Source organism: Hylobates moloch, unplaced genomic scaffold (assembly GCF_009828535.3).
Source record: "Hylobates moloch isolate HMO894 unplaced genomic scaffold, HMol_V3 SCAFFOLD_2, whole genome shotgun sequence".
NCBI lineage: Eukaryota > Metazoa > Chordata > Mammalia > Primates > Hylobatidae > Hylobates > Hylobates moloch.
The window spans coordinates 7,754,039-7,781,028 of NW_026652277.1; the positions used below are offsets into that span (position 1 = coordinate 7,754,039).

Genomic DNA, 26,990 nt, shown 5'->3' on the forward strand with positions numbered 1-26,990 from the left:
CCCGGCAACGCTAAGGCCTGGTGGGCCAAGCCTTGAAATGGGTGAATTTCTGCCAGGCTGGAGCCTTTCCTTGGTGCGGGGGCCGGAGTCCTGGGTGCTATAGCGGTGTGGCTGAGAGGCCCCCTGGGAGGGAGGAGAGGTCCGGTCTAGAAGTAGCAAGCCCCTGGCTAAGAGTCACTGATACCGCTCCGGGCAGGGTAAGAGGTCCAAAGCCCGGGAGACCCAGGGCCGCCGGCTGGGCTGCCTCCATCCCTTCTTTTTCTCCCGTGGCACCCACCTGTCCCCCCACGTGCCAAGGCCAAGAGGGAGAGAGAGAGCTGAAAAGGGCACTTTTCCTCCAGGGTGACTCCAATTCCTTTCCACTCACCCTCAAGGCGAGTTCCTTCTGTCCCACCCAACCCAGGGCTCCCCCCCATCTGCCACCCGCCTCACGTGTGCATTGTCAAACCCGAAAGCAGAAATCCCCTGCCTTCTCCCTTCCTGTCTCCCCCTTTCCGCTGCACCCCTATCTACCCAATTTTTATCTCGCTACAATCAGGGGTTTTCTCAACCGGGGAAAAGGTGGTAGTGGCGGTGGGAGGGTCAGGATCCCCCGAAGTGGAGGCCGGGGCCGGGCTGGGGGCGGAGTGCGGGGACGGGGGGAATCTCCCAGTGCATCTCCTGTTTTTTTGACTCTCCCCACGGCTCGCGGCTCCTCCTGGCCTGGGCGGGTTTCCTTCCGAGTTTTAAACGGTGATAGATGAATAAGCAAAACAAACAGAGAAAAAGAAAAAGAAAAAAGAAATAAAGGAAGGAAAAGAAAAAAGGGTAAATCAAATCATACCATCCCCAAAACGATGGCTCATTTCACGGGGAGGGTAGACTCGCGGCCCGGGGCGCGTGGGCGTGGGAGCCGCGAGGAGAGTTGCCCCTTGGACGCACCCGCCTCCATCAGCTTCTCGTTGCCAGTGAGTTTTAGGGTCCCTGTTTCTCTGCTTTCCCCCAAGTTCCCTGCTCGCTGGGTTTTGTTTGAAAAGAGCCAGCCTTGCTGGGCCAGGATCCTCAACCAGCATTGCCCACTGCCCGGCTGCCGTCTCCTCCCGTTTAGATCTTGCTCCCCGCTCTCCGCATTTCAGCTCTCAAGGGAAAGAAAACGGGGGCCCGAGTGGCAGATGCAGAGATAATATGTATTTAACCTGTACGGTCCGGAGCGCCCTGCCGCAGCGGGCTCCCCACGGTGTGGCCCGCGCAGCCGGGGCCAGCGGTGGCGCCTGGAGCCGTGTCCCCGGCATAACCCTCCCGCCCGGCAGCCGGCGAGCTGTTTATACAGCTTTACCTGTGCTATGGTCCTATCCAGTAAAAACCCTCGCTCGGCCAGGGTAACCTAATCCAGGGGCCGAGGCGGAGGAGGGGGCGGTGAGGCTGGCTGGGTTGGAGAGGGAGGTGTGCGCGCGCCACTACCCGGGATCTCTCCTTTGCCCCTCCTCCCACCATAGGGAAGGAAATATGGACATGGTTCGGGTGACCGAAATGGGGACCCGGGGCTAAGGAGGAAGGAGGCCAGTTTTCACGGCCGGGTCCTCCGGCTTCTCTCCTTTGAACAGGCGCTGGGGACCTGCTCGGCGGCCACAGCTGGACGCGCGCAGCGAAAGGCGCGGCGGTCCCGGGGGCGCCCAGCGTGGGCTAGCGAGGCCGGCCCTGGCCTGGCTCAGGTCGCCCTCGCCCCGCTTTCATCTTGCCCCAGTCGCCCTTTACAATTCCCACACCGAAGGCAAAGCGAGCAAGGAAAGACGCCGGCGCCTCCCCAAGCGGACCCTCCCTTCCACGCAGCCTCGGCCACTCTTCCAGAGCGCCCCGGTGAGGACTGCGGCGGGCGCAGGGAATCGAATTAAACGCCTCTGGGCGGTTATTGTCTTTCGCTAATTGCTCGAACAATGGCCTCTATTAAAACGGAGACACCCAATTAAAGGTCCTGCTGGGCCGCTCGCGGCTCCCGGCAAAGCTCTGGCCCCCGGCCTGCGGCGTGCAGACCGCGGGGCCGCGGACCCGGCTGGTGCAGGGCGCTGGCGCCGGCCTCGACACCTTTGGCCTCCACTTCCTCCCCAGACTCATAGCGACAGCGGCCGCTTCACACCGTTTTTATTGACCGATCGCAGCCCAGCGAGATTGATCGCGCTGGAATGGGAAGGGACTTCTCCTCCCCCAGGCCCGGCTCGCCAGGGCCTCGGGCCGTGCTGCAGTTTCTGGCCTTTGGTGTCGCTCCCCGCCCCCCAGCTCCGCAGATTCCCGGCTTCTTTTCTGTCTTTAACTGCGCGGCCGGGACCGCCCAGGCCGGCGCCGGGGCTCCGGGGGGAGGGACTCGGCGGCTCGGCTCGGCTCCGCTTCTTTCTCCTGCCTGCAAATATTTGCTGCCTCGCTGGAAATTCGACGATTTCGCGCGCGCTCTGCTTGCAAAGTCTTTAAGTAAACACGCTCAAATGACCGCCCCGGGCGGCCCGAGGCACGCTTTCTCCCCCTGCGCGGGATTAGTAACTTTAGGACTTCGACCCCGGGGCTCTGCTTTGCCGGTTACCGCTTCTCCTGGCACCTCGGCCCCGCGGAGCTCGCCTGGAAGCGCCGGTTGCCTGGCTCGGGTGGGTGGCGCCGGCCGCGAGCATCTCCGCGCCCTGGGTCTGTAGCCCTAGGGCTGAGCCCTGGAAAGCCGCGCGTCCTCTCTGCGCCATGGCCTCTGCTTTCTGTACCCGACTGGGTTTCCCCACTTCCACTCGGACAGGGTCTCTTCGCCCCTGGGAGGTCGGGTGGGAGGGACTTGCACGTGGGCATGTGTTTGGGGGTGTGTGTGGGTCCCAGCTTAACCCCTACCGAGCGGAGAAAGTCCGGCTCCATTTCTCACCTTTTCCCCAAGAGGACACACATACCCCGCTCAACTTGACGCCTAAAGCAGCCGCGTTCAGGCCTGGGGTTTCGGATAGGCCAAGCCGGCTGCCGCCTGCCCGCACGCCACACCTGGCCCCGGCTCCTCTCCAGGCGGTGGCCGCTCCGTCGCCTGCTCGGCTGCGGGATGCTTGCTCCCAGAGTCCCAGGCGTCCAGGTTGATCGCCAGCCCCTTACCCTGGTGAGGGAGGCCTTTCTCCCTACGGAAGCCCCGGGCCCTGCAGCGGCTGCGGCGGCGGCGGCGGCGGCATCCTCCTGGTCTCCTCCTCGGTTTCCTCCACCCGAGCTCCGCCGGCTGCTCCTTGGGAGGAAGGGGATTCGCTAGACCAGGCCGAGGCCCAGGTACCTGGGGAGGGGTCGCGTCAGGTCTGCGGGAAGGCTCTTAGGCTTCTCCGCAGGAGGCCAGGGTCAGCTTTGTGGCGGTGGCACAGGGAGAATCAGGACCACCTTTCCCCCCTTACCCCCGGCCAGAAGCCCCCTTTCCCTCCCCCGCCCGCCAAGGGAGGAGGAAGCCCGGCCTGCTCTTGCCGGCGAGGCGGGTCAGGCCGGCGCCTGGCCTGGCCCGGACCCCCGCAGCCCGGTTCTCCGCCTCAGGCCCCGCGCCGCAGCCTCTCCAGCCTCGCTCCCTTCCCCCTTCCTTCCCCGTGGGTCCCGAGGCCGACCTCGGCCCTCCCTCCTCGGTATCCCCCTCCCATCCTTTTCCCTCCCCCGCTGCCCTGTGCTCCGAGCTCCGGGGCTGGGCCCGTGACGTCAAACCCAGTGTGGCGTCGGCGAGACTGGCCGGCGCGGGCCATCAAAAGAGCAACGTCCTCTCTCCCAATTACCCACTGTCAGTCCGGGAACAGGGGCCGACCGGTTGGGAATTAAATGTTAAATACCCCCTACCGGCTGGCTCCATTACCCGGGGCATCCAGCCCCAGGCCCCCTACCCCTCTCTGCCAGCCTCAAATCACCCAGACCAAGAAGGGCCTTCGAGATCTTTTATTTTTCTAAAGGTGGGGGTTGCCCTTCTCCATCCCCGGCCAGTCCGACTTGGTGCTGGCGATTGAATTTAAACGAATAATCTCCACTTTCCCAACCAAAATTAGCGGATAGGCGCCCCTGCACCGGAAGGCCTCCTCACCAGTCTTTTCTTTTTGTCTTTGAAATAATTCTTAGCCTCAGAAGTTAGCATTTTCAAGACCTGGCATCCGCAGCGTTTCTGTCGCGGGGACTTCTCTCTTCGGCTCTGAGGCCTCAGCGCGCAGGGCTGCTCTTGCTCTCACGCGTGGCTGTGAGCTGGGATCACGCTGCGTGGCGCATCTATCCCCCGATTGACGCGCGGAGAAGCATTTTTCATTTTTTCTTTCAGCTTCTATCCTTAATCTTAATCCCGGGCTTCTTAGCAAAAATGCGTGTGCGTTCATTTCTCCTTGTTTATGGAGAGGTTTCCGGTGAATGTTAGACAGCAACTAAATAATTAAAAGGTTTAGAGAGCACTGTGAGCAGAAGATGCGGGCAGCTTGGCTGGCCCAGGAGAGACGAGTGGTCAGAGAACGAAAGGAAAATCGATGCCTCTTAACTGGGCCGCCTAATAATGGGAGACCAAGTGGGCTCAGGAGAAACGTAGGGGGAGAGCTTTCTTTAAAAAATTGGGGTTCTTTCTTTCTGTCCTATATATGGAAATTCAGCCCTGATTTCAAACAAACAACAGATTTAAGAAGGTGAGGACTCCAAAGAAGATCCAAACGCAAGACCAGGAAGATTCACGTTTTCACTACTTCTTCCAATACATTTCACTAATCTTTCTACAGGGATAGTGTTTTAAAACACGACAACCCTCACACACCAAGTTGAAGTTGAATATTGATGTTGTTCCTTCACCGCATGAAAGGAATCCTTCAGAACTTACTTTCAGGGACGGCTTCTTCTATCTCGAATTTTTGCATTTGTAGGGAATTTTATGGGGTAGAGGAGCGAAGAGGGAACAATGTCTCCAGTTCAAATAAAACCCCAAATTAAGCTTTCAGCCCCATCGGTGGTATAGCCTGCGGGGGAACCCACTCCCTCTTCTCGCAGCATTGCCCTGCCGTGAGCAGAGAGTGGATTTGGAGTCTTCTTTTCCCGCCTGACCCCTGCTCGCCCGAGCAGCATTTTCGGGCCAGCGGCTGCAGCCACCCGGGCGCCGCTAGGGGATGCAGTGGCTCAAAGGACCGAGCGGGCCGTGCAGGTTGGAGCCCGCGGGGCGGGCCAATCGCGGCTCGGCCGCAGCCTCGCCCGCTGATTGGCCCCTCCCGGCCCCGCCCCCGCTCTCCCCGCCCCTCTCGCTGGGGCGACTCGGAACCGCGTGCCCTCCGCCCGGGGGTGCCCATTGCGCAGAGCGTGGCCTGGAAACCCGCGAGCCGGGGAAGATCGCCGTGGAGTCCCGACCAGAGGCCGGGGTTGGGGTCGGTGCAGACCGAGGGCTGGTTTCCTCGACTGGGGGAGAAACGCCTGGAGCCGGAGTAAGTAGGGCTCCGGGCGGGGCGAAAGGAAAAGTTGGGCCCCTGGAGTGAAGACCGAGTTCTTTCTGTCCGTCTACACTGAGCGTACTCGGGGAATGAGTTAGAGCCAGTTTCTTCCTCCCCTCCCCTCTCCTCATCCCTCACTGTTGCCATTCAAGTCAAAAGCACACATTGATTACAAATATTAGGTCTGGAAAGGGCAGCTGCAACAGCTGAAGCGTGTTCACTCTGGGGTCTCGAGAGCGCAAAAGGCTCAGGAAAGAGGTGACAATGACAACAAAATTGACGCGGACGTTCCACTCGAAGGCATCTCCCCTTTACCCGATGCCTCACCCTCTTAGGAAAGTCGGCCCGAGAGGCAAATCTCAAAGTACCTTGACACGAAACATTTTGTTTTTCCGATCAATTTAACGCGCACGTTTCCCCACATCGATGCGCTCTCCCAAACACCCTGCATTGGATCCTAATAATGATCCATGCGTGCCTATTTTTTAAAAGTCTGAAAAAGAAAAGTCTGCCCATCGAAATGAACTTCATGAATGGGGCAGGCTGGCTGCACCGGGACGGAATCGTCCACCCGACCCGAATGAATCGGCAGGAGCCGCGGCCACATTTAAAGGGCCAGAGCGCGCGTTCCCTCCCGTCCGCCCCCAAGCCCCGCGGGCCTCGCCCACCCAGCCCGCCGCCCCTCCGCCCACGGCCGCCCTCTGCGGCGCCCCTTTCCGGTCAGTGGAGGGGCGGGAGGAGGGGCGCGGGTGCGCGGGGCGGGGGGAGAAGTCCTGGAGCGGGTTTGGGTTGCAGTTTCCTTGTGCCGGGGATCCTGTCCCCTACTCGCCAGCGCCAGGCTCCTCCCCCCTCGGCGCGGATGACACTAGAACCTCCTTAAGTTGCGTCGCGCCACAGCTGTCTGCGAACACTGAGCTGCCTGGCGCCGTCTTGATACTTTCAGAAAGAATGCATTCCCTGTAAAAAAAAAAAAAAAAAAAAAAAAAAACTGAGAGAGGGAGAGAGAGAGAAAAGAAGAGAGAGAGACGGAGGGAGAGCGAGACAGAGCGAGCAACGCAATCTGACCGAGCAGGTCGTACGCCGCCGCCTCCTCCTCCTCTCTGCTCTTCGCTACCCAGGTTGGTTACTGGTGACTTTTTTTTTTAAGTTTGATTTTTTGCCCCCAACCACTTGGGAGGACCTAAATCAATTTTAAAAACTCAACTCTCCTCTTTTGGAGGTTTTCTAGGGGCTGGGAGGACGGTCCCGGGACCGGTGTCCCCGAGGGAGGGACTTGTCCTCCAAGTTGCAACAGTCGGCCCTGGGACTTGCCCTCCAAGTTGCTCAGCCAGCTCCGGCTCCCGCGAGCCGGGCTGCAGGGACGTCCCCGAGAGCCCTGCGGGCTCCCCGGCCGTGTCCCCGCGCTCCTGTGCGGGTCTCGGGTGCGCTGGGCGGGCGGGCGGCGCGAGGGGAGGTGGTGCCACTCCAGCAACTCAGGGGCTCATCCAGGTCTCTCCTTCTCTCCGTTGCAGGTGACCCGAGGAGGGACTCCGCCTCCGAGCGGCTGAGGACCCCGGTGCAGAGGAGCCTGGCTCGCAGAATTGCAGAGTCGTCGCCCCTTTTTACGACCTGGTCCTATTTTATCCTGCCGTACCCAGTTTTTGGATTTTTGTCTTCCCCTTCTTCTCTTTGCTAAACGACCCCTCCAAGATTATTTTTAAAAAACCTTCTCCTTTGCTCACCTTTGCTTCCCAGCCTTCCCATCCCCCCACCGAAAGCAAATCATTCAACGACCCCCGACCCTCCGACTGCAGGAGCCCCCCGACCTCCCAGGCGGACCGCCCTCCCTCCCCGCTCGCGGGTTCCGGGCCCGGCGAGAGGGCGCGAGCGCAGCCGAGGCCATGGAGGTGACGGCGGACCAGCCGCGCTGGGTGAGCCACCACCACCCCGCCGTGCTCAACGGGCAGCACCCGGACGCGCACCACCCGGGCCTCGGCCACTCCTACATGGACGCGGCGCAGTATCCGCTGCCGGAGGAGGTGGATGTGCTTTTTAACATCGACGGTCAAGGCAACCACGTCCCGCCTTACTACGGAAACTCTGTCAGGGCCACGGTGCAGAGGTACCCTCCGACCCACCACGGTGAGTGCGCCCGGGGTGCGGGGGCTCCTGCCGGCCGCGTCAGCCGTCCCGGCTCGGGGAGGTCGGGAGGGACCTGAGGGCGGGGAGAGGTCAAGCGAAAGCCCCCATCTGCCGTTCCTGGTTCATTTACAAAAAAATTGGGGCCCGGAAATGGGCGAGGAAGGCCTCTGGCTCGTCGCGAGAGTGTGTTTTGAAAGAGTCGCAGCAGGCGCCTCTCCCGGCTGGTGGCCCTGGGGCCTGGCGCTCACTTGGCGGGCGCCAGGCTGCAGCCCTCCGTCCCTGCGCGGCTGCAGATTTTGGGCGGGGGGGTCTCGGGATGTCCCCAGGCGCGGGGTGCCCTGGCTCTTCCTCCGCGGGTCCGGGTTCTCTGGGCCCGGTAGCCGGCGCCGGCCAAGCCCGGCTGGAACCCGGCTCTTCCAAAAAACCTGGGGTTCCCTGTTACCCGCTAGTTCTTTCTAGGCGGGTGGGGGGGGGCCCTCTGCCAGCGTCCCTCAATTCGCACATTTTCAGAAAGGCCCCAGAGACCTATTTATTCACACCCTTCTCTTTGACCTTTTCCCAAAGCTAGTGCCTTTGGTTTTTAGACAGGTCTCCTACCTCCTGGCTTCAGGAATGGAATCCTGATGCTGAAGGGGTTTGGGGGGGAAGACCCCTGTCTTAAGTTTGAGGGATCTGTGGTTTCCCAGATTCCCGGCTGCACAGAATTTCCCTGCGTCTTTGCTTTCAAGTTGCCTCCTTGCCTGCAACTCTTGCCTTACTCGGTCTCTGGGTACTGCCCTCCCTTAGCCTCCCACCTAAGATGTAGGATCCACCCGCGTTTAAATAAAGGCAATTCCAGTACCACCTCCTTCCCCCTTTCACTTGGAGAAGTTTAGGAGAGTTCTGAAACGTAAAAAAAGAAGACCAGGCCTGTGTAGTTTGAGGAAAAAAGATCGAACACTTTCCAGCTCTAAGTTTGTTCCTAAAGAAGAAACAAGGGTAAAACACTGGGCAGAAAAAGTGTGGGGTTTCTGAGTCCAGCCAGACCGAATTCTGCCCTGATCCCCCTACTCAGAGCCTGCCTTGGCACCGATGACATAGCCCCTCCGGCAGCAGGCGTCCTCTACCCTGCTGTCGCCAGGTTTTAAGCAATCGTTTCTGCGGATGGGGCGCTCTTTGCCCGTGTTCTGTGCAGATCAACAGTTAAGTGGAAGTGCGGTAGAGGCAGACTTAATATTATTTACTATACTACTTCCTGCATAATATGAATCTTGACCCTTGGTGTTCAGAGAACTCTCTTTCCCTCTCCACTCCCCTCCCCTTCCTCTCTCTTAAGATTTTAGTTTCAGTATTGCTCTTAATGGTTGAATCAAATGTCAAATGCTGAGGCAGGTACCGGATTTAAAGATCAAGAAGTGTGTGGATTTGCACTTGCTTTTTAAACGTACCCCTCAGAGTGTACGAGTTACAGCTACCTTAAGACTGTGTGTTTTAAATGAAGGCTAAACAGACTCTGTGTCTGAGTCATCTTTCATTTAAAATATACACATCAACTGGAATTTTGTGTCTTAGGGGCTCAGGTGAAAATTCACCTATCGCACTGGTGGGATCATAGCTTTATTGAGGGTGCATGGGGCTTACGTTATCTCCTTCTCCTTTAGGATTTGGGAGGGTGAGAAAAGCAGAGAAAATGGCCATCCCAGGGTCCAGCCTTGGGAACTTTCTCCAACAGCCCTGTCAATGAAAATGTCCCTGCAAATCCCATTTCAGGCCTTTTGCGGGCAGCCCGGCCGATTCTGAGCAAGCACTGGGTTGGGGTTAGGGCACTAACCCTGAAAGTCTCCTGACTTCTGTCCCAAGGGCCTCTCCTTCCTGCATTTGGGGCTGGGAGCTGGGCCTGACTCCAGGGTCGTTCTCTGGTGTGGAGCAGTTGTGTGGCCGGGCTCCATCCTTCAGGCCTCGTCACTCACAGCCGGCTCTCTTATCAGGCTGGCTGGAATTAAGTCCGAGTCAGGGAACTCAGGGCCATTGAAGGAAATCCATAAATCAAGTCAGGTTCTAGAGAGAGACCTTGGGGAATGTGATTTAGGCGCTGTATCTGGAGAGGCCAAATAAGCAAAGGGGCCCATCTCCCCTCGGCAGCAACCTCTCGGGTGTCAGCCGCAGGCCCTTCGTTCTGCTGGATTTGATGGGACAATCCTGTGGAGAGAGGGGTGAAGGATTCTGTCCCCAGCCTGACCCCCAGGTGTGCCCGGCACGTACTCCGGGGACCGCTGGGATGAGACAGTGGGCTGAACCCGGGCTTTTGCTGAAAGGGAGGCCGGTGCGAGGTAGAGAGTCCCCAGGTGTCCCTGACGGCCTCCCAGGGTCACACTTACCCTCCTTCTCTCTCCTGCCCTTTCCCCGTTGCCCCACAGGGGGCCAGGTGTGCCGCCCGCCTCTGCTTCATGGATCCCTGCCCTGGCTGGACGGCGGCAAAGCCCTGGGCAGCCACCACACCGCCTCCCCCTGGAATCTCAGCCCCTTCTCCAAGACGTCCATCCACCACGGCTCCCCGGGGCCCCTCTCCGTCTACCCCCCGGCCTCGTCCTCGTCCCTGTCGGGGGGCCACGCCAGCCCGCACCTCTTCACCTTCCCGCCCACCCCACCGAAGGACGTCTCCCCGGACCCGTCGCTGTCCACCCCGGGCTCGGCCGGCTCGGCCCGGCAGGACGAGAAAGAGTGCCTCAAGTACCAGGTGCCGCTGCCCGACAGCATGAAGCTGGAGTCATCCCACTCCCGTGGCAGCATGACCGCCCTGGGTGGGGCCTCCTCGTCGGCCCACCACCCCATCACCACCTACCCGCCCTACGTGCCCGAGTACAGCTCCGGACTCTTCCCCCCCAGCAGCCTGCTGGGCGGCTCCCCCACTGGCTTCGGATGCAAGTCCAGGCCCAAGGCCCGGTCCAGCACAGGTAGGAGCCAGCTCTCTCCTGGAGCCTTTTCTCCTCCCTCCTCCCCTTTTCCTCAATCCAGGGCCGCACCCAGAGGGACCCCTGAGGGGAGCCGGGGTGTCCCAAAGCCTGCTGAGTTGCCATTCTTCCCATTCTTCCTGCCGGGAAGGCACCGCATGTCCTCCCATCCTAGCTCACGCCTGGCCTCGGAAGCAGAGGGGAAGTGGGATCTGATTTAAAACCCCCCAGTGAGCGGGGAAAGGAAAAAAGACAAACAAAAACAAAGTCATACCCTCTTCTGCCTGTCGCAGGACTTCTGGATTCGGCTGGTAACCTTTAGTCAGTTTCCAAGACCAAATGGAAGGCCGAGGGAATAAATCTTGAGTGTTTCATGCTAAAACGAAACCTCCTCAAGCCTAAACAAACACAGGTCCCTCTATGACCCCTTTGGCCTCTGTCATTCTGACTGTTCCTCTCGCTCAGCTCAAAGGGGACCACGCAGTGAGGACAATCCTTTATTAGACATGTAGACACAAAGTGTGTGTGCATGAGCCTGGCCAAAGCTGCACGCATATTCTCTGCGTGGAAAAGGGGGCTCTCAGCTGAACTGGGAGAAAGCGGTGGCTTTGCATTGGGGAAGCAGAGTTGGATGAAAATCAAATGTCGCCTGGCCCGGTTAGTTACCTGCAGCGTCTCCTAGAGCTCTCAGTGCAGTCAGGGGCAGGAAGCCGTATTAGGACATATTGCTTGGCTGAGCTGCAGCCAGGGAGGTAGAAAGGAACGGAAGAGCGCTCCAGGTGTGGATCTCAGCTTCCTGTGCTCTGTTCCTTTCCAAAATGCAAACGCTGCCTAGCAGCACGCTGAGTTTTTATTCAATTGGTGTCATTACTTGCATGAAAAAAAAAAACCCCACACAAAATACTTCGGCTTTAAAAATAAACGAATCCATCACCCATTCCATTTCTAAACAAAGTCATTGAGTCAAAAGAGAGCTAGGGATTCTCTGATATTGATTTAACTGTATTTTTAGACAGGGTTTGGTGAAGATTTCGATGTCTCCTTAGGCGTGTCCATTTCAGAGTGGGCATCTCTTCTCTGATCGGCTCCAGGTATCTTGCCTCCGCGCTCTCTCTGTATAGATTCTACATAGAAAGCAATCGTGAAAATCACTTGTCTTTTAGGGATGAGATGAGCAGCCTTGAAACCGAGCTCCCAAAGCTCCGGTTTGAAAAACTTCAGAGGGAGTACGCTGGGAGCCCAGTGACCATGAGATCAGTTTTCAGGGTTTTTTTCCAGGGTGACATTCACTCCGACTGCCTGAACAGGACTGTCTCTATTTAGTTGATATGTTTTAGCTAATCCAATTATTTTCAGACTGCTGCACGCGACAGTTGCATTGTTTATCCCGAGCCAGGAACTTTAATAGAGTCCGGATGCGGTTAGGCTGACAGAAGAACTCAGACCTGCATGTTCAGTACATGAAAGTAGGCAGGAGGGAGAGGGAGGCAGGCTAGCTGGTGGAGTCAAAAAGAAAGCAAGAGGCCGGGAGAGCTGGAGGCACAAAGTGGCCGCGGTGCCTGGCAGGGGCTGGGCTTGGGGGTGGAGGGAAGGATTAAGGAGAAGTGGGGTGCAGCTTGACTCAGAAACACAGGCCGGGGCGCTGAATCTAAAGAGAGCAGACCTGTGCATTTTGAGGTCGTGATGGGATTTCTTTTCTTTTTCTTTCTTTCTTTTTTTAAAGTTCTCTCTTCTGGTAAAGCTATGAGGTTGGGGAGAGCTCGTGGTATCTGAGGCCGGGGTAGTGGTTTGTGCGGGGGGAGGGGACAGAGTGACTTTTCCAAGATACTCTGGTTTCTTTACCCTCATTTCCGTGTTTGGTTTCTCCCCCTCTTGTGCACATTTTCTGCCTTAAGTTTAGTCTTTTCTTTCCTCTCATTTCTTTCCGTAAGACTCTGAACATGGAGGGGAGAAAGAGAGGGCCGTGGTTTCCTTAAGCCAGAGCTAGGAATACCGATACACCGATTTTGGTTTTTTTGGCGAGGAGGAGAGGAGGCCATTTCAATTTGGCCTTTTTACTTCCTCCTTCTTAATTCCTTTCTCACAGTCATGAAAACCAAGAACAGCACACCTGGCGGGGGTGGCGAGTGAGCTGGGACTTTTGGGAGTGTGGAGGGGAAGTTTCGAGAAGCCCCTCTTTGTGCAGAGCGTGGAGGTGATGGGAATTCTAGAGGAGGGGATTCTCTTGGTTTTAGTGGTTGCGCGCGCTCTCTCTCTCTCTATTATTTTTTTCCCCTTTAACCTCTTCTTTGCAAATGCATTTGCTGAAGGAGGACACAGAGAAGAGAGAGTTTTTGGGGTTGTCGCTGGAAACGGTTGAAGTTGTGGTTAGGGCACCTATTGCTGTCTTAACGCCTGGGCTTTCGGGGCTGGGACGAAGCTTTTGCAAACAAAAGACAGAGTCTTTGTGTCCAGGGCCGCTTCTTAGCTCCCCTGCCACCTTTCCAGTTGGGCATCTCCCTCCACTGTCCTCTGATCGAGCTCCTACCCTGCTCCCTACCCCCTCCCACAGCCTGGTTGCAGGGTTTCAGGCCAAGGCGGAGCAAGAGGCATTTGCCAGCAGCTGTTGAATGTCAAGAGGCCTCGCCGCTCTGTGGTTCTTGTCACCTAAGAGAGAGGTGTCTGCCTGAGCAGCTCACAACAGGCAGGGGTGAGGAGAGGGGAGGAAAGAAGGCAGGAGAGAGTCAGGGCCTCCATTAGGAAAATTGGCTGTTTGCTGAAGTCACAGACCAGAGGCAGCAAGGAAAAAAGAAGAAGAAAAGCCCATAGGAGGCAATGGCAAACTTGCCGAGTGAATCAAGACAGAAAATTACCCTAGTGTGCAGAACCTTGTTGAAGAGGGAACCGTTGCTAGCTTTCAAGGTGTTTCTGAAAAGGAAGCTGTCACCCTCCCCACCACCCTGCAAATGAAAGGAAATCAGACTGATCATGTCAGGCTGGGAGGTCCCCCAGTGCCAGGGTACCCAGGAGCCGGGTGGCAACCACGCTCCTTGCCTCCAACCACAGTGGCCTGTCCTCACACTGCCCTCTGCCCAGTGCCCAAGTAGGGGAGGAGCCCGAGGGGGTCCCCTGTCTGGGCAGGGTGGGGAGTGGGCCTGAAGTCCTAGCTGGGACAGGGCCAGTGCTGCCCCAGAAGGGGCTGACCCAGCAGCCACCGGGGACACAAAAAGGCAGGCCTGTGGCCTCCTGGCTTGGGCTGCAGCCGGTTACTCGCCCACTCACCCTTCACTCTTTCCTCCCAGCCTCCCCCACATCCAGTCTGCCACATCCCTCAGGCTGTTGACCCCAACTGAAAGGTGTCTGGGTGTGATTCAGGCCTGAGTCTTTTTCAAGAACTGAGAAGAGCCGTTGGGTACTTAGGAAGGCGCCTTTGGCATGCACTGCAGCGTTGTTTGTGTTTAATCTCAGGGGTTCCGGGGCACAGTGAAGGCTCTCTGGGGACTCTAGGCTAAGAATCTTTCGGAATGTGGAGCAAAAACAAACCCTCTCTTACGTCCTCATTTTTTTTTTTTTTTTTGAAAAAGCAAAGTAGACAAAAACTAGTGGGCACCATTGCTGACTTTCATGGAAAAGGGTGCAAGACCCTCTTCCATTTGCAAAAGTCTTTAACTTTCCTGAAGAACTTATCCCTGGAGAGGATCACAGGCCCCCAAGTGTGAACCCCTCTAGTTCCCTCCTACTCGGTCTGGGGCTTTCCAAAGCCCCAATAGGTCCCATATCTGCTAAGGCAGATTTTTCCTCCTTTTAGGGGAATCAAAATTCTCAAGCACCCTTCTGGGTTCTCTTCTTCCACCCCAGTGGTCCAGGCAGGTTGGAGGTCATTAATTACTCTCTTAAAACAGTCTTCAGGGCTCATTTTTCTTCCCTACCCACCCTCCGGGGTCCTCCTCTGGGCCTCCCCTCTCTGGGAGACCAACTTGAGTTGAGCCTTCTGTTCCTGCAGGGAAGGGGAGTCCTGGCTTTCTTTGGGCACCGGGAGAACTGGGCACTAGAGACCCGTGTGTCCCTGGATCCCCCAAAACCAAGGAGATTCTCCTAGAAAGCATCTTTCTCTTCCTCTTGCAGAAGTTGAAATCAGTTAGCCAACTCCCCTAAGTCTTGAAATGGTAATTTAAGGGATTCTTCCAAGGAGCTTTCTGGGTGGGTCTGGGTCCGTTTCCAGCCTAGGCTGAGGGAGTGAATGCTGCTCAAACTTCCTACCGGCCTGGCCGGTTTTTCATTTATTTTGTTTGTTTGTGTTTTTGGGAAAAAAGAAACTGTAGGCAGGCCTTGGTTAATGAGCAGCCACCCCACTTTGTTAACTCGCCTCTTCTCCTGATCTTCCTCTGATCGGCTTCACTTTGTCCTCCCAAACCTTCCCTTTTCCTTTTTCCCTCCCTCCCCCTCTTCCAGGTTCCCTGCCTAAAGTTTGCATTTCCCCCTTGCACCCCCTGGCTGGGGTCATACTTTAACTTCAGTCTCTGTAACAGCGGCTGGAAAGCTATGGAAACCCCTGCTGGGTCCTAATCGCTTCCTTTCCAGCCAGGGACATTTACAGTTTGATTGGAAGTAAAATCTAAAACCCTAGCTAGTGAAATCAATCAGCCGATTGATCAATCTATACATCTATTTACTATCTGTTCACCTATCTAGCCATTGATGAATCCTTCCTTTCCTCCTATCCTAATCTTCATTATTTAATCAATCTCTATAGACAGACCCATGATGATAATGGGTCACCTTTGTCTTCCTTTTTTTCCTTTGAGGGAAATGAATGGAATGTTTGCCTTTTGCCACCATCCAGGGCTCAGGATTTTCTCAGGGAAGTATTTGTAGCTGGAATCTGCATTCCTCCTTGGTCCTGCCCGATCTTCTCCATCAAGTCGGGCAAGCCAAGAACAGGGTTCTGTTGCAACGATGCATCTGCCCCTTCTGCGGGCGCCTCCATGTGTGTCAGGGGAATGGTCATGCCAGGACAGCATTCCCCAGCTCAACTTTGGAGAATCTTGGAAAGAGGTGGGGGTGGACACGCTCCCCAAAAGAGGAGGGAGAAGGAAAAAAGTTCTTCATTTTACTTTTCTCCCCCAATTCCGAATGCTGTCAGCTTTCCTGCATGTTTTCCTTCCCTAAGTGTCTTATCTGTGCTTTTGTTTCCAGAAGGCAGGGAGTGTGTGAACTGCGGGGCAACCTCGACCCCACTGTGGCGGCGAGATGGCACGGGACACTACCTGTGCAATGCCTGCGGGCTCTACCACAAAATGAACGGACAGAACCGGCCCCTCATTAAGCCCAAGCGAAGGCTGGTAAGTTCTCGGGAAGGGATGGATTCCACGCTGACCATTCCGGGTTTCTCATTTCCTCTCTTCCTGCAATTTCTGCAGGAAATTGACAGGATAGCCTCCGATCATGTCAGCTGGCTTGGGACAGTTTTTTTTTTTTTTCTTTTTCTTTCTTTCTTTCTTTTCTTTTCTTTTTTCTTTTTTTTTCAAATTTGATACACAGAACAGCTCTTTTCCCCTCTTTTTCCCCATCCATGTTTCTTAAGTCACTTGTGAACATTTTAAGGAGACTGAATTCTTGGTTATCAAATCTGCAGTGTATTCCCGAATAGAATAAAGGTATGAACAGGACCAGAGCAGCTGGTTTAAGTGCATTGATGAGCACTGTTTGACAGATGGAGACATTTAGTATGAGGATGGAATGTTCCAGAAACCATCCAGAATGGGTTCCTGAAGTTGTGGCGTGTGGCTTCCCAGGAAGGATCACAGACTCAGTGCAGTGGATGGATTTGTTATGCTAATGCTTCAAAATGGTTGGAGCTGATTAAATAAATTTCAGAGGCTTCACCAGCAACCAGTGAGCCTAATGCCACTTTCCTCCTCTCTTGGTCTCAGCATTTGAGAACTTCCCACAGGCAATTCCTATGGGAAACGTCGTGTGTGTCCTCTCATACCTGGCATTTGGTCTTATTTTCTCTTTGAACTACGACCAGTAGGGTGATAGTTTTTTCTCTCCTCTCTCATTATTCTTTTAAAAACTTTTTAAGCATGAGGGATCCTTGAGAAAACCTGGCTCTGTCAAGCATTTATAAGGAAGGCTCATAGGGGTCATTCATTTGCAAGCTCCTCTTTGGAAGTTTGAATAGTAAATGTATGTGACAGACAAATAACAACTCTAGCCACAGCTAAGAGATCAAAATGCTTTATGTGGTACTGACATTGACCAAGTCGAGATGGGAGGAGGGGAATTTCCCCATACAGATTAATGGATAAATTAGCATCCATCAATTTCTAAGGAAGGAAAAAGAACACCTCTGTATTCTTTTTAAAGAATTATTTGCCCTTCCCATCAGATTGTAGTGCAACTCAACACCTTTCACATCCTATTTTGAAGAAGGAAAAACTTTCTTTCTTTTTTTTTTTGGAGACAGTCTCACTCTGTCACCCAGGCTGGAATGCAGTGGCATGATCCTGGCTCACTGCAACTTCCACCTCCCGGGTTCAAGCAATTCTCCTGTCTCAGCCTCCTGAATAGCTGGGACTAGGGACACCCACCCCCACACCTGGCAAATTTTTGTATTTTCAGTAGAGACAGGGTTTCGCCTTGTTGGCCAGGCTGGTCTCAAACTCCTGACCTCAGGTGATCCACCCGCCTCGCCCTCCCAGAGTGCTGGGATTACAGGCATGAGCCACCGCTCCCGGCTAAAGAAGGAAAACTTTCTAGGGATGGAAATGTCCACATGACTTTAATCTTTGACAATTCTGGATAACGAGGCTTTATTCTTTCTGATCTTTGCCCCCTTCTCCAACTTTCTCAACCTTCCCCCACCTCTCCTCCTGCAGTTTGGTTTTTTTTTTTTTTTTTTCCTTTCTCTCATGTGCAAAGCTGACTTCCTAGGAAAAAGCTGCCGGATATCTGAGCACTGGAGATAACTCATAAACAACAACTCAGCTTCCCCAACCTAAACACCAAGATGTTTGAACGTATCAGAACAAGAAGTGTTTAAAAAAAAAAAAAAAGGCTAGAGGTGTTAGTGCAGAATGAATATGATCACACCACAAAAGAATGTTTTGAATCACTCAAAAACCTGGCCTTAGTAAAAAAAAAAAAAAAAAAAAAAAAAAAGAGAGAGAGAGAGGAAAAAAAACAACAACAAACAAAAACCTTCTTGTTAAAATGTGTCCTGGTACCATTATAGTTGTTGTTTTTTTTCTTCTAATAAAAGTAAAGAAGGAAAAAGAGGGATTAAAAGTCTCAAGGCGTGGACTGATTGGTGAGCAAAAGTTTATTTGACATTTTCTTGGGTCTTCTTCTTCTGTCTGGTCAGATTGCAGACGAGGATCGTAATTCCATTTTATAAAATTTTGTCTCCACTCACCTTTCATAGGAAATCTCTAGAACTCTGAGTAATAATTGCTTTGAATTTTAGAGTTCAATGACTGTCACATTTTCATCTGTCTTTTCTTTCTTAATCATCTGCCTTGGGTGGTTTGATGTTTTTAGTTCTATAGAATTCATAAGCTACAGGGAGATAGAACACAGGACACATTCAGATTCAGATTTCTTTTTCTTTCTCTCTCTCTCCTTTTTTTTTTTCAGCCCTGAGATGTATTTGACTTCTGAACACCTAGAACCCTTTGTTTTCTTCTTTCCTGTATTCCCTGACCCTTTGTTCCAGTTCCAGCTTGCTATTTTTGTTTGATACATTTGCAGATTCACTGAAGACCACCCAGCCCATATATAGCTAGCTCCTCCGTGAGATGCGTATTTAACCCTGAATAAACTAATGCAGGAAATAGGAGAGATGACTGAAGGGAAGACTCATAGATTCTTTTCTCCCTGGCATTGCCAGGATTTTCATACATCTCACCACTAGCAAGAGGCTGAGCTGCTTGCCTTAATATACTGTACCTCCTGCTAGTGACCCAAGCAGTGTGGCTTTGAGAGACCCTGAGTTCCCATAAAGTTTGTAGTACTGGAAGCATCTTCCTTTGCTTTTATTTAGGTTGCTGTCAATAGACTGCAAAAGATTACATGCTGCACCTTGTCATCTGGAGCTCTGACTTTACCAGTTGGCATTATATGCTTGTACTGTGTACATTCAGAATTGCTGGGCTAGGAAATTCAGGTGCCTGAGTGATATGAATCTGCTATATCTGAGTAGCTCTTCTAAAAAAAAAAACACTATAAGAAGACAATAATGACATATAATTTAATTGTCAAAATCATTAAGCCCTGATTTTATGTAGTACTTTCTCCCAAAAAGTACACAAATGAAAGTTGTTTAAGCATTAAATTATCACGTTTCATAAAGGCAGTCGGGCAGAGGCATATGGGGTTAGATCGACACTCATGGACAATGTGAATTACGTTCAAGATGGACGGCAAAGGACTCCCATCTTCTCCCTTATGATAGGTCAGGGCAGTTTTTAGTTTCCAGTTTCTTAGAATACAGGAAAGAAAGAATTTGTTTGAAAAGGTTATAATATACTCTGTTATTTACATCTCACAGGAGCATATCTGTGAAACAATTTAGCAACTTTGAAAGAAAAAGGGTCACTCAGGTTAATTCAAAATTGTCACTGGGTTCTCCATCTCTGGCGGCTTCGGGTGTTGGCTTCAACTTTTTGCTTGACAAAATATTGATATAAAACTGTACCAGGATCCCAGGCCGGGTGCGGTGGCTCACGCCTGTAATCATTCCCAGCACTTTGGGAGGCCGAGGCAGGCAGATCACGAGGTCAGGAGATGGAGACCATCCTGGCTAACACAGGTGAAACCCCGTCTCTACTAAAAATACAAAAAATTAGCCGGGCGTGGTGGCGGCGCCTGTAGTCCCAGCTACTTGGAGAGGCTGAGGCAGGAGAATGGCGTGAACCCGGGAGGCGGAGCTTGCAGTGAGCCGAGATTGCGCCACTGCACTCCAGCCTGGGTGACAGAGCGAGACTCCGTCTCAAAAACAAAACAAAACAAAACAAAACAAAACAAAACAAAACAAAACAAAACACAAAAAACAAAACTGTACCAGGATCCCTAGAGTTCCTGTTCTGTGTTCTTAGAACCATACCAGAATTTTCTTCATCACAGACAGACACTAAACTCTTTCTTCTCTTACCTTTCCTTTGATAATATTTTTGATCCAGGAACGGGGATAATTTTGCAGTTAAAATTTTCTTTTTATGATGGAAGGTGAGGCGGAGAGAGAGGTTTATATTAGAATTGACCCAGCTCCATTTTCTTCCAATGGTTTTTTTCAGTTTTTTTTTTTTTTTTTTAAAGCGTGAACAGAGAATAATCACCTGATCAATTTAAATATGTCAAAAAGTGAAAGAAAAGAAAAATCTCTCTTTTAAAGGAAATGAGGGCAGTAACACAACCAAGGAATCAAAATTCAAGTTGAGGCTGACCTTTGACCTGCAACTATGCTACTCCATGAACAGCAAATAGGAAATGCCTGATTTCATGAAGGTGAACTGGTATCAGAGGAGGCGAGGGATCCAGGGTTCCTGATGAGTGGCAACATTCCTTGGTCTTTTGAGTTTGCTTGATTGGTGGATCGAATTTAGGTGACAGCCAGCTAAAGAGAGTGGAGGGTGGCTGTCTTGTGAATGGGAAGTGACCAAGCTTGAATGCACAGGCTGTGGTGGCTCATGCCTGTAATACCAGCACTTTGGGAGGCCGAGGCAGGCAGATCACTTGAGGTCAGGAGTTCAAGACCAGCCTGGCTAACATAGTCAAACCCTGTTTTTACTAAAAATAGAAAAATTAGCCGGGCGTGGTGGCAGGTGCCTATAAATCCCAGCTACTCGGGAGTCTGAGGCAGGAGAATTGTTTCAACCTGCAAGGCGGAGGTTGCGGTGAGCTGAGATCCCACCACAGCACTCCAGCCTGGGTGACAGAGAGAGACTCCATCTCAAAACGAGAAAAAAAGAAAGTGCAGGCTGTATAAATTTAGGAGGTCTTGTCGACCTAGGATGTCCTACTTGGTGCTTCCTCAGGTGTGTCACCCATGTGTGCGTGCCACACACTTGCACAGACATTCTTTGCAGAATTTGCTGTTGTGTGCACCCTGTTCTCTTTATAACTCAGCATTTCTTTATTTGGGATCCAGAGTGTTTTTGGTGCTTGGCTTTGTGCCTCGTTTGCTGTGAGTGCATCCTGATGGCTGGAGCCTATTTGAGGATGGATATTCTTGGGAGTTGTGTTTGAAAACGACCTCTCGTGACCCTGGACTTGGTGAAAAAGGCAACTGAAAGCCCAGTTCCAAAATTAGGCTGGCTAATTCAAAATTACCACCCATAAAAATTAACCCTCTGGTGTACTTTGTGGGATGAGGGTAGGAGGATGAGACTGCCAGGGAGGGGGCCCCGGCTTCCTGCTCTTACCAGGGAGTGGCAGGTGAAATTCTGACCACGTTACTGCAATCCTGACATGCTCCAGTGGAGTGGCGACATTTTTCTTCTCCAGGCAGCTTTTGGGGATCTATATTACTTTCATGTGGGCCACTTGCTAGTTTTGATTTCAATGATAATTTCTTCCTTCCTTTTTTTTTTTTTTCAAGCCTGTCTTCATAGTGATGACAACACATTTAACATTTGTTTTGGTTTTACCCTTTCTTCTCTCCCCACTCTCAGTCTGCAGCCAGGAGAGCAGGGACGTCCTGTGCGAACTGTCAGACCACCACAACCACACTCTGGAGGAGGAACGCCAATGGGGACCCTGTCTGCAATGCCTGTGGGCTCTACTACAAGCTTCACAATGTAAGTGGACTGGGACCAGCAAGAACAGGGCTCGCTTCCTGATGGTGACCAGCAAACAGCGTCACCACCACCCTCTCCAAGTGAATCGCCCACCATGGGGGCACATGACAGGCTGCAAATAATTGATGCAATAGGACCTAGCTTGGAAAACTACCTTGTCTAGCATAGCCGTGCTGAGGCCAAGGGGGCTCACAGCCTGGCAGCCACATGACCCCCTTGGTATGCACTGGACACTCCACATACCATGCAGCAATCCGATGTGCTGAGTGGGCCTGTCTGGTTTATAAGGAAAAAAAAAACTTCCTTTTGGAAAACAAAAAAAGCCACCGGTCCTATTTTGTTGTTTCCTTACATTTTAAACTCTTTGCAGAAAGAGAGAGTGAAAGAGAAAGGTAAATAGAATTGTAATGTGTGGCAGGCACTCTGGAAACAAAGAGGACCCATTTGGTTACTGAGAGGTAAAAAGTCTTGGCTAAATCTGTGCTATAAATTTGAAATGGATCCTCTGTATAAAAGACATGGAAAAAAATGTCTGAGAGATTTCATCTGATGTCTTTGTCTGAACCAACTTTCACGTGCAGAGAGCTAGCTCCTGAGGAAGGTGGCTGGCCTGGAGGAAGTTATCATACCAGGGAAAAGAAACTGTCATTTTCTCCTTTTATATCATGTTAGCAGAACGGTAACTGCCGGTCACCTGAGTTTAGCTGTGTCATTTCTAATCTTTCCATTTGGGGTCCTCTCATTTTCTAATATATCTTAATCTTAAAATTTTTTTTTTCAGTTTTTTTTTTCCTGAAATCATTCTGGCTCACAGGCCATGATTCTAGTGAGGCTTCAAGTTTACATTAATTCTAAAGACAAAAATGGTCATTTTGGTCTCTCTCTGTCTTGCTCTCTCTCTCTCCTTTCTTTTTAGCTCTTTCTGATTCTCCTAAATTCTCTTGGCCAACCTGACTTTGGCAAAGTCTGGGGCTGAACAGGGAGGAGACAGGGACTTTTGCTTGCGGCGGTTCTGGCAATGAACTCATCTTACTCAGGAATACCTGGGAATTGGGGAGGAAGCTTTTCTGGTTGGATTTTTTGAGTCATAGAGAACTTCTCAGGGTGACCCCAGCACCCTGCTTCTTTTTTACTTCTTGGGAACAAGTTGCTGTGATTCCGAGGAGCCCTATACACTCATTTCCCTGCCTGTGCCATCTCTCTCACTGTGGTCCTGGTGCAGTGAATGAAACTAGAGTCTTACTACGATCCCTTATTCTCCCTTAGGTCCTGGGACTGTGGTCTATATACATTTATCAGCAATTAAATCCAAGTTCTGTTTTCACTTTGGGGAATTTACTTGCTGACTGTAGTAGAGATAGAGATTCGTGATGAAAATCTGGAAGACTTGGGCTTATAAGCTATTAGGTTATTAGCATGAGGGCTTATTAGCTATCCAGTCATCAGCACTGCCTACAAAGTTATTTTTGGGCTGTAATTTATGGATTTCAAAGAACTTTCATGTTACTTGATTACATTTGAGCCTGAGATAGTCCCATGATGTAGACAGGGCAGAAGTTATTTTTATTTCAGTTTTACTTGAAGGAATTATGACTCAGAAAAGCAAGTCGCTTGCACAAGGTAACGTGGCTGAGAAAGTAGAAGAATCAGGGCCCATTTCAGAGTCAGGAGGCTTTCCTGGGAGGTTGGCAGTGTCAGAACTAAGAGGAGAACCAGGGGAAAGGGAATGCTCTGTTTTTTTAGAGTACAACAAAATTATAACAAATTGTGTGTGTACATATATTTCATCCCTATATCCGTGGAAGTATAGGAATTACAGGTGATTAACTAGTTATCTGTTTTTTTGAATAGTTAGCTGGGATGAGATATGATCTCACTTGTGTCTGATCATATATATATATATTTCTGAAGAATATGAATTTCTCAAATCAAAGCAAAGCTGAGGAATCCTCTCCATGGCTCACTTCGACCTCCTCAATCTTAATGAGCTTGGTCTTCGTGGCTGGGCTCCAGTGAGTGGGAGACAGAGACTTCCTCATCCTCAAGAGTGGTTTTTCTGTCTTCTCTGGTTTACCAGGAATTTGTAAAAGGAGGCGATTGATGTGTATTGAACAATAAGAGATAATAATCTATTAACATTGTCATCATGTTGCATTTTGCTCTGCCCTTCCAGACATCTCTACATGGATGCCATAAGCTCTTTCTTCTTATCTAGGTGTTGAGATAACTGCCTACCTTGGTATCAGCATCTCTCAGTGGTGTTGTGACTGGTTATCTGGGGTTGTGTGGCTGCTGGTGTAACTACATATTATATTTAGATACCTGGCTATGTATAGCTAGATATCGGCATCCAGAGCTGTGTATCTGGACATTATCTTGGTGAAGATTTGATGTGGGAGTAGATTCCTGTCATCTCTGTAGGCTGCATCTTTATCTTGATGATAACTTTGAAGAAGGAACCCAGAGATGTTCCTCTGGCAGTGACCTTTCTGGGCTCTCCTGCCATTGGTCATGTTGCCTTCCTGGGCTTGGGGGAAATAAGGTCTCAGCTCCAGTGTGGGGCTTTGTCTCCTTCTCCAGGTGATCTCTCCCAGCTCAGCTTCAGGAAGCTGAGTGTTGGCTGCTCTCAGCAGGTTGGCCATTTGAATTCTCCCTTTCTTAGCTGTGATTTTCTGGCTTTGGGAACAGACAGGTAAAACCCAGAGCCAAAGGTTCTCTACCTTTGAGAACTGTGGTGGAAGGCGATGCTTTCAGCCCGGGAAGTCAGGAGCGGCCGGGACACTGACATTCACTCCGAGTCTGTTTGCTACCCTCCCCAGGGAACATGGCCAGATGTGGAGTTTGCTCTTCTGGGCAGATGTCTGCTGTTGGGGTTAATCTGCTTCTGCCTCCCTGTGGGGAGTAGCTTCTGTTTACTTTGCAAAGTTTCCTTTCTTGATCTGGGCCCCCAAAGCAAATGTATTTTTGAAAGGCAAATGAGGTTTATCAAGAAGAGAGAAATGGTAGCTGTCTCCGAGACTGAAGTCTCTTGATCTTGAGAGTAGGGTCTGGTCTCTGTCTCTTTCCTCTAGCACATTCTTGGTCTTTCCTCTTTAAGATGAGTGCCCTTTTGTGCTTTGCACCCCGTAGGTGGTTATTAAATACTTGTTGATTGGTTGGTTGGCTGTTTGTCTGGTTAGAAGTGGAGAGTCAGAGCTAGGTGGAAATAGCACTTGCAACCATTGCAGCTGCTGTTGGAGTGATACAGGCAAGAGATCACTTTTGGGCCGGCTGCAATGGCTCACGCCTGTAATCCCAGCACTTTGGGAGGCCGAGGTGGGTAGATCACAATGTCAGGAGTTCGAGACCAGCCTGCCCAATATGGTGAAACCCCGTCTTTACTAAAAATACAAAAATTAGCCAGGTGTGGTGGCAGGCGCCTCTAGTCCCAGCTATTCAGGAGGCTGAAGCAGGAGAATTGCTTGAACCTGGGAGGCAGAGGTTGCAGTGAGCCGAGATCGCGCCACTGCACTCCAGCCTGGGCGACAGAGCGAGACTTCGTCTCAGAAAAAAAAGATCACCTTTAAGAAAGGCATGGTTCCATAAAATACAACCCGGCTACATATAAATTCTAGGGGAAGATTTTATGGCACCTCTTAAAGGCCAGGTAGAAGAGAGGCAACGGAAAGTTACTCAGTGGAGCAGTACGGTCCTCATTTCTTCAAGGCAGACAGCCTTAACCACCTAGAGGCTGATGACCTGGGGAGCGCTTTTCAAGTTCTGAAGCAGATTTGTCAGGGTAGACAAAATGGTATTTCCCTCCTGAAGATTCTTCACTACCTCGATTCTTATGAAATAGTCTAAGGAAGTTCTAAAGAAATAAGACAAGTGAATTCTATTTTCGTTACCAGAGAAATACAATCGTACTAGATGGGGCTCTAATCTGGTAACTTATGTATTTTAGTTCTTCAGTCCCTGGGAAGGAGACAGGAGAAGGTGGGAGGGAGGAAGGGGCCGGCTGAAATGGAAACAGATCCCTGATCCGGGGCGGTCGGTGGAACCCTTGTTGGAGTGCGAGAGCCTGTGCATTTCAGAGGCAGCAAAAAAGTAAAAAAAAAAAAAAAAATTGATCTTTGTTTAGATTAACAGACCCCTGACTATGAAGAAGGAAGGCATCCAGACCAGAAACCGAAAAATGTCTAGCAAATCCAAAAAGTGCAAAAAAGTGCATGACTCACTGGAGGACTTCCCCAAGAACAGCTCGTTTAACCCGGCTGCCCTCTCCAGACATATGTCCTCCCTGAGCCACATCTCGCCCTTCAGCCACTCCAGCCACATGCTGACCACGCCCACGCCGATGCACCCGCCATCCAGCCTGTCCTTTGGACCGCACCACCCCTCCAGCATGGTCACCGCCATGGGTTAGAGCCCTGCTCGATGCTCACAGGGCCCCCAGCGAGAGTCCCTGCAGGCCCCTTCGACTTGCATTTTTGCAGGAGCTGTATCATGAAGCCTAAACGCGATGGATCTATGTTTTTGAAGGCAGAAAGCAAAATTATGTTTGCCACTTTGCAAAGGAGCTCACTGTGGTGTCTGTGTTCCCACCACTGAATCTGGACCCCATCTGTGAATAAGCCATTCTGACTCATATCCCCTATTTAACAGGGTCTCTAGTGCTGTGAAAAAAAAAATGCTGAACATTGCATATAACTTATATTGTAAGAAATACTGTACAATGACTTTATTGCATCTGGGTAGCTGTAAGGCATGAAGGATGCCAAGAAGTTTAAGGAATATGGGAGAAATAGAGTGTGGAAATTAAGAAGAAACTAGGTCTGATATTCAAATGGACAAACTGCCAGTTTTGTTTCCTTTCACTGGCCGCAGTTGTTTGATGCATTAAAAGAAAAAAAAAAAAGAAAAAAGAGAAAAGAAAAAAAAGAAAAAAGTTGTAGGCGAATCATTCGTTCAAAGCTGTTGGCCTCTGCAAAGGAAATACCAGTTCTGGGCAATCAGTGTTACCATTCACCAGTTGCCACTGAGGGTTTCAGAGAGCCTTTTTCTAGGCCTACATGCTTTGTGAACAAGTCCCTGTAATTGTTGTTCGTATGTATAATTCAAAGCACCAAAATAAGAAAAGATGTAGATTTATTTCATCATATTATACAGACCGAATTGTTGTATAAATTTATTTACTGCTAGTCTTAAGAACTGCTTTCTTTCGTTTGTTTGTTTCAATATTTTCCTTCTCTCTCAATTTTTGGTTGAATAAACTAGATTATATTCAGTTGGCCTAAGGTGGTTGTGCTCGGAGGGTTTCTTGCTTCTTTTCCATTTTGTTTTTGGATGATATTTATTAAATAGCTTCTGAGAGTCCGGCGGCATCTGTCTTGTCCCTGTTCCTGCAGCCTGTGCTGAGGGTAGCAGTGTATGAGCTACCAGTGTGCATGTCAGCAACCCTGGCCCGACAGGCCACGTCCTGCAAGCGGCCCAGCTGCCTCTTCGCCCTGTCGTGTTCTGTGTTAGTGATCACTGCCTTTAATACAGTCTGTTGGAATAATATTATAAGCATAATAATAAAGTGAAAATATTTTAAAACTACAAAATGACATCGTATCCACGTGGTGGCCGAGCTCTTCTAGAATCTGGTAGCTCTAGCTAATTTCAGAGAAAGGAGTTAAAAGAAACAACAACCAGACATGTTAAGTTATTCACCAGGAGCCAGTGCTAACCCCAGCGAGTCAACGTCTATTTTGGGGGGACCTGGGAGTATTTGGAGT

General features: G+C 51.2%; 1 protein-coding gene and 1 long non-coding RNA gene across 3 annotated transcripts; one reads left to right on the forward strand and one right to left on the reverse strand.

The window, feature by feature from the left end:
* Positions 1-2,127: 2,127 nt before the first annotated feature.
* LOC131381483 (uncharacterized) lies at positions 2,128-4,132 on the reverse strand. The gene is made up of 3 exons (XR_009210252.1): positions 4,037-4,132; positions 2,873-3,214; positions 2,128-2,374 (listed from the first exon to the last, which is right to left on the reverse strand). It is a non-coding gene; the product is annotated as an uncharacterized LOC131381483 (long non-coding RNA).
* Positions 4,133-6,307: 2,175 nt separating this feature from the next.
* On the forward strand, positions 6,308-26,811 carry GATA3 (GATA binding protein 3). Of its 2 annotated transcripts, none has more exons than XM_032152542.2 (6): positions 6,308-6,520; positions 6,914-7,523; positions 9,920-10,456; positions 15,629-15,774; positions 21,106-21,231; positions 25,352-26,811. In XM_032152542.2, exons 2-6 carry the CDS (start codon positions 7,283-7,285, stop codon positions 25,634-25,636), a joined length of 1,335 nt encoding a protein of 444 aa, XP_032008433.1. In that variant the 5' UTR covers positions 6,308-6,520; positions 6,914-7,282; the 3' UTR covers positions 25,637-26,811. The 2 variants fall into 2 exon arrangements, with proteins under 2 accessions (XP_032008433.1, XP_032008510.1); XM_032152619.2 differs by having other exon boundaries at positions 15,632-15,774.
* Positions 26,812-26,990: the final 179 nt, after the last annotated feature.

Coding starts and splice junctions, on each gene's coding strand:
- GATA3 (XM_032152542.2), top strand. CDS start 7,283: ATGGAGGTGACGGCGGACCAGCCGCGCTGGGTGAGCCACCACCACCCC. Junction 7,524..9,919: donor GTACCCTCCGACCCACCACG/GTGAGTGCGCCC, acceptor GTTGCCCCACAG/GGGGCCAGGTGTGCCGCCCG. Junction 21,232..25,351: donor TCTACTACAAGCTTCACAAT/GTAAGTGGACTG, acceptor ATCTTTGTTTAG/ATTAACAGACCCCTGACTAT.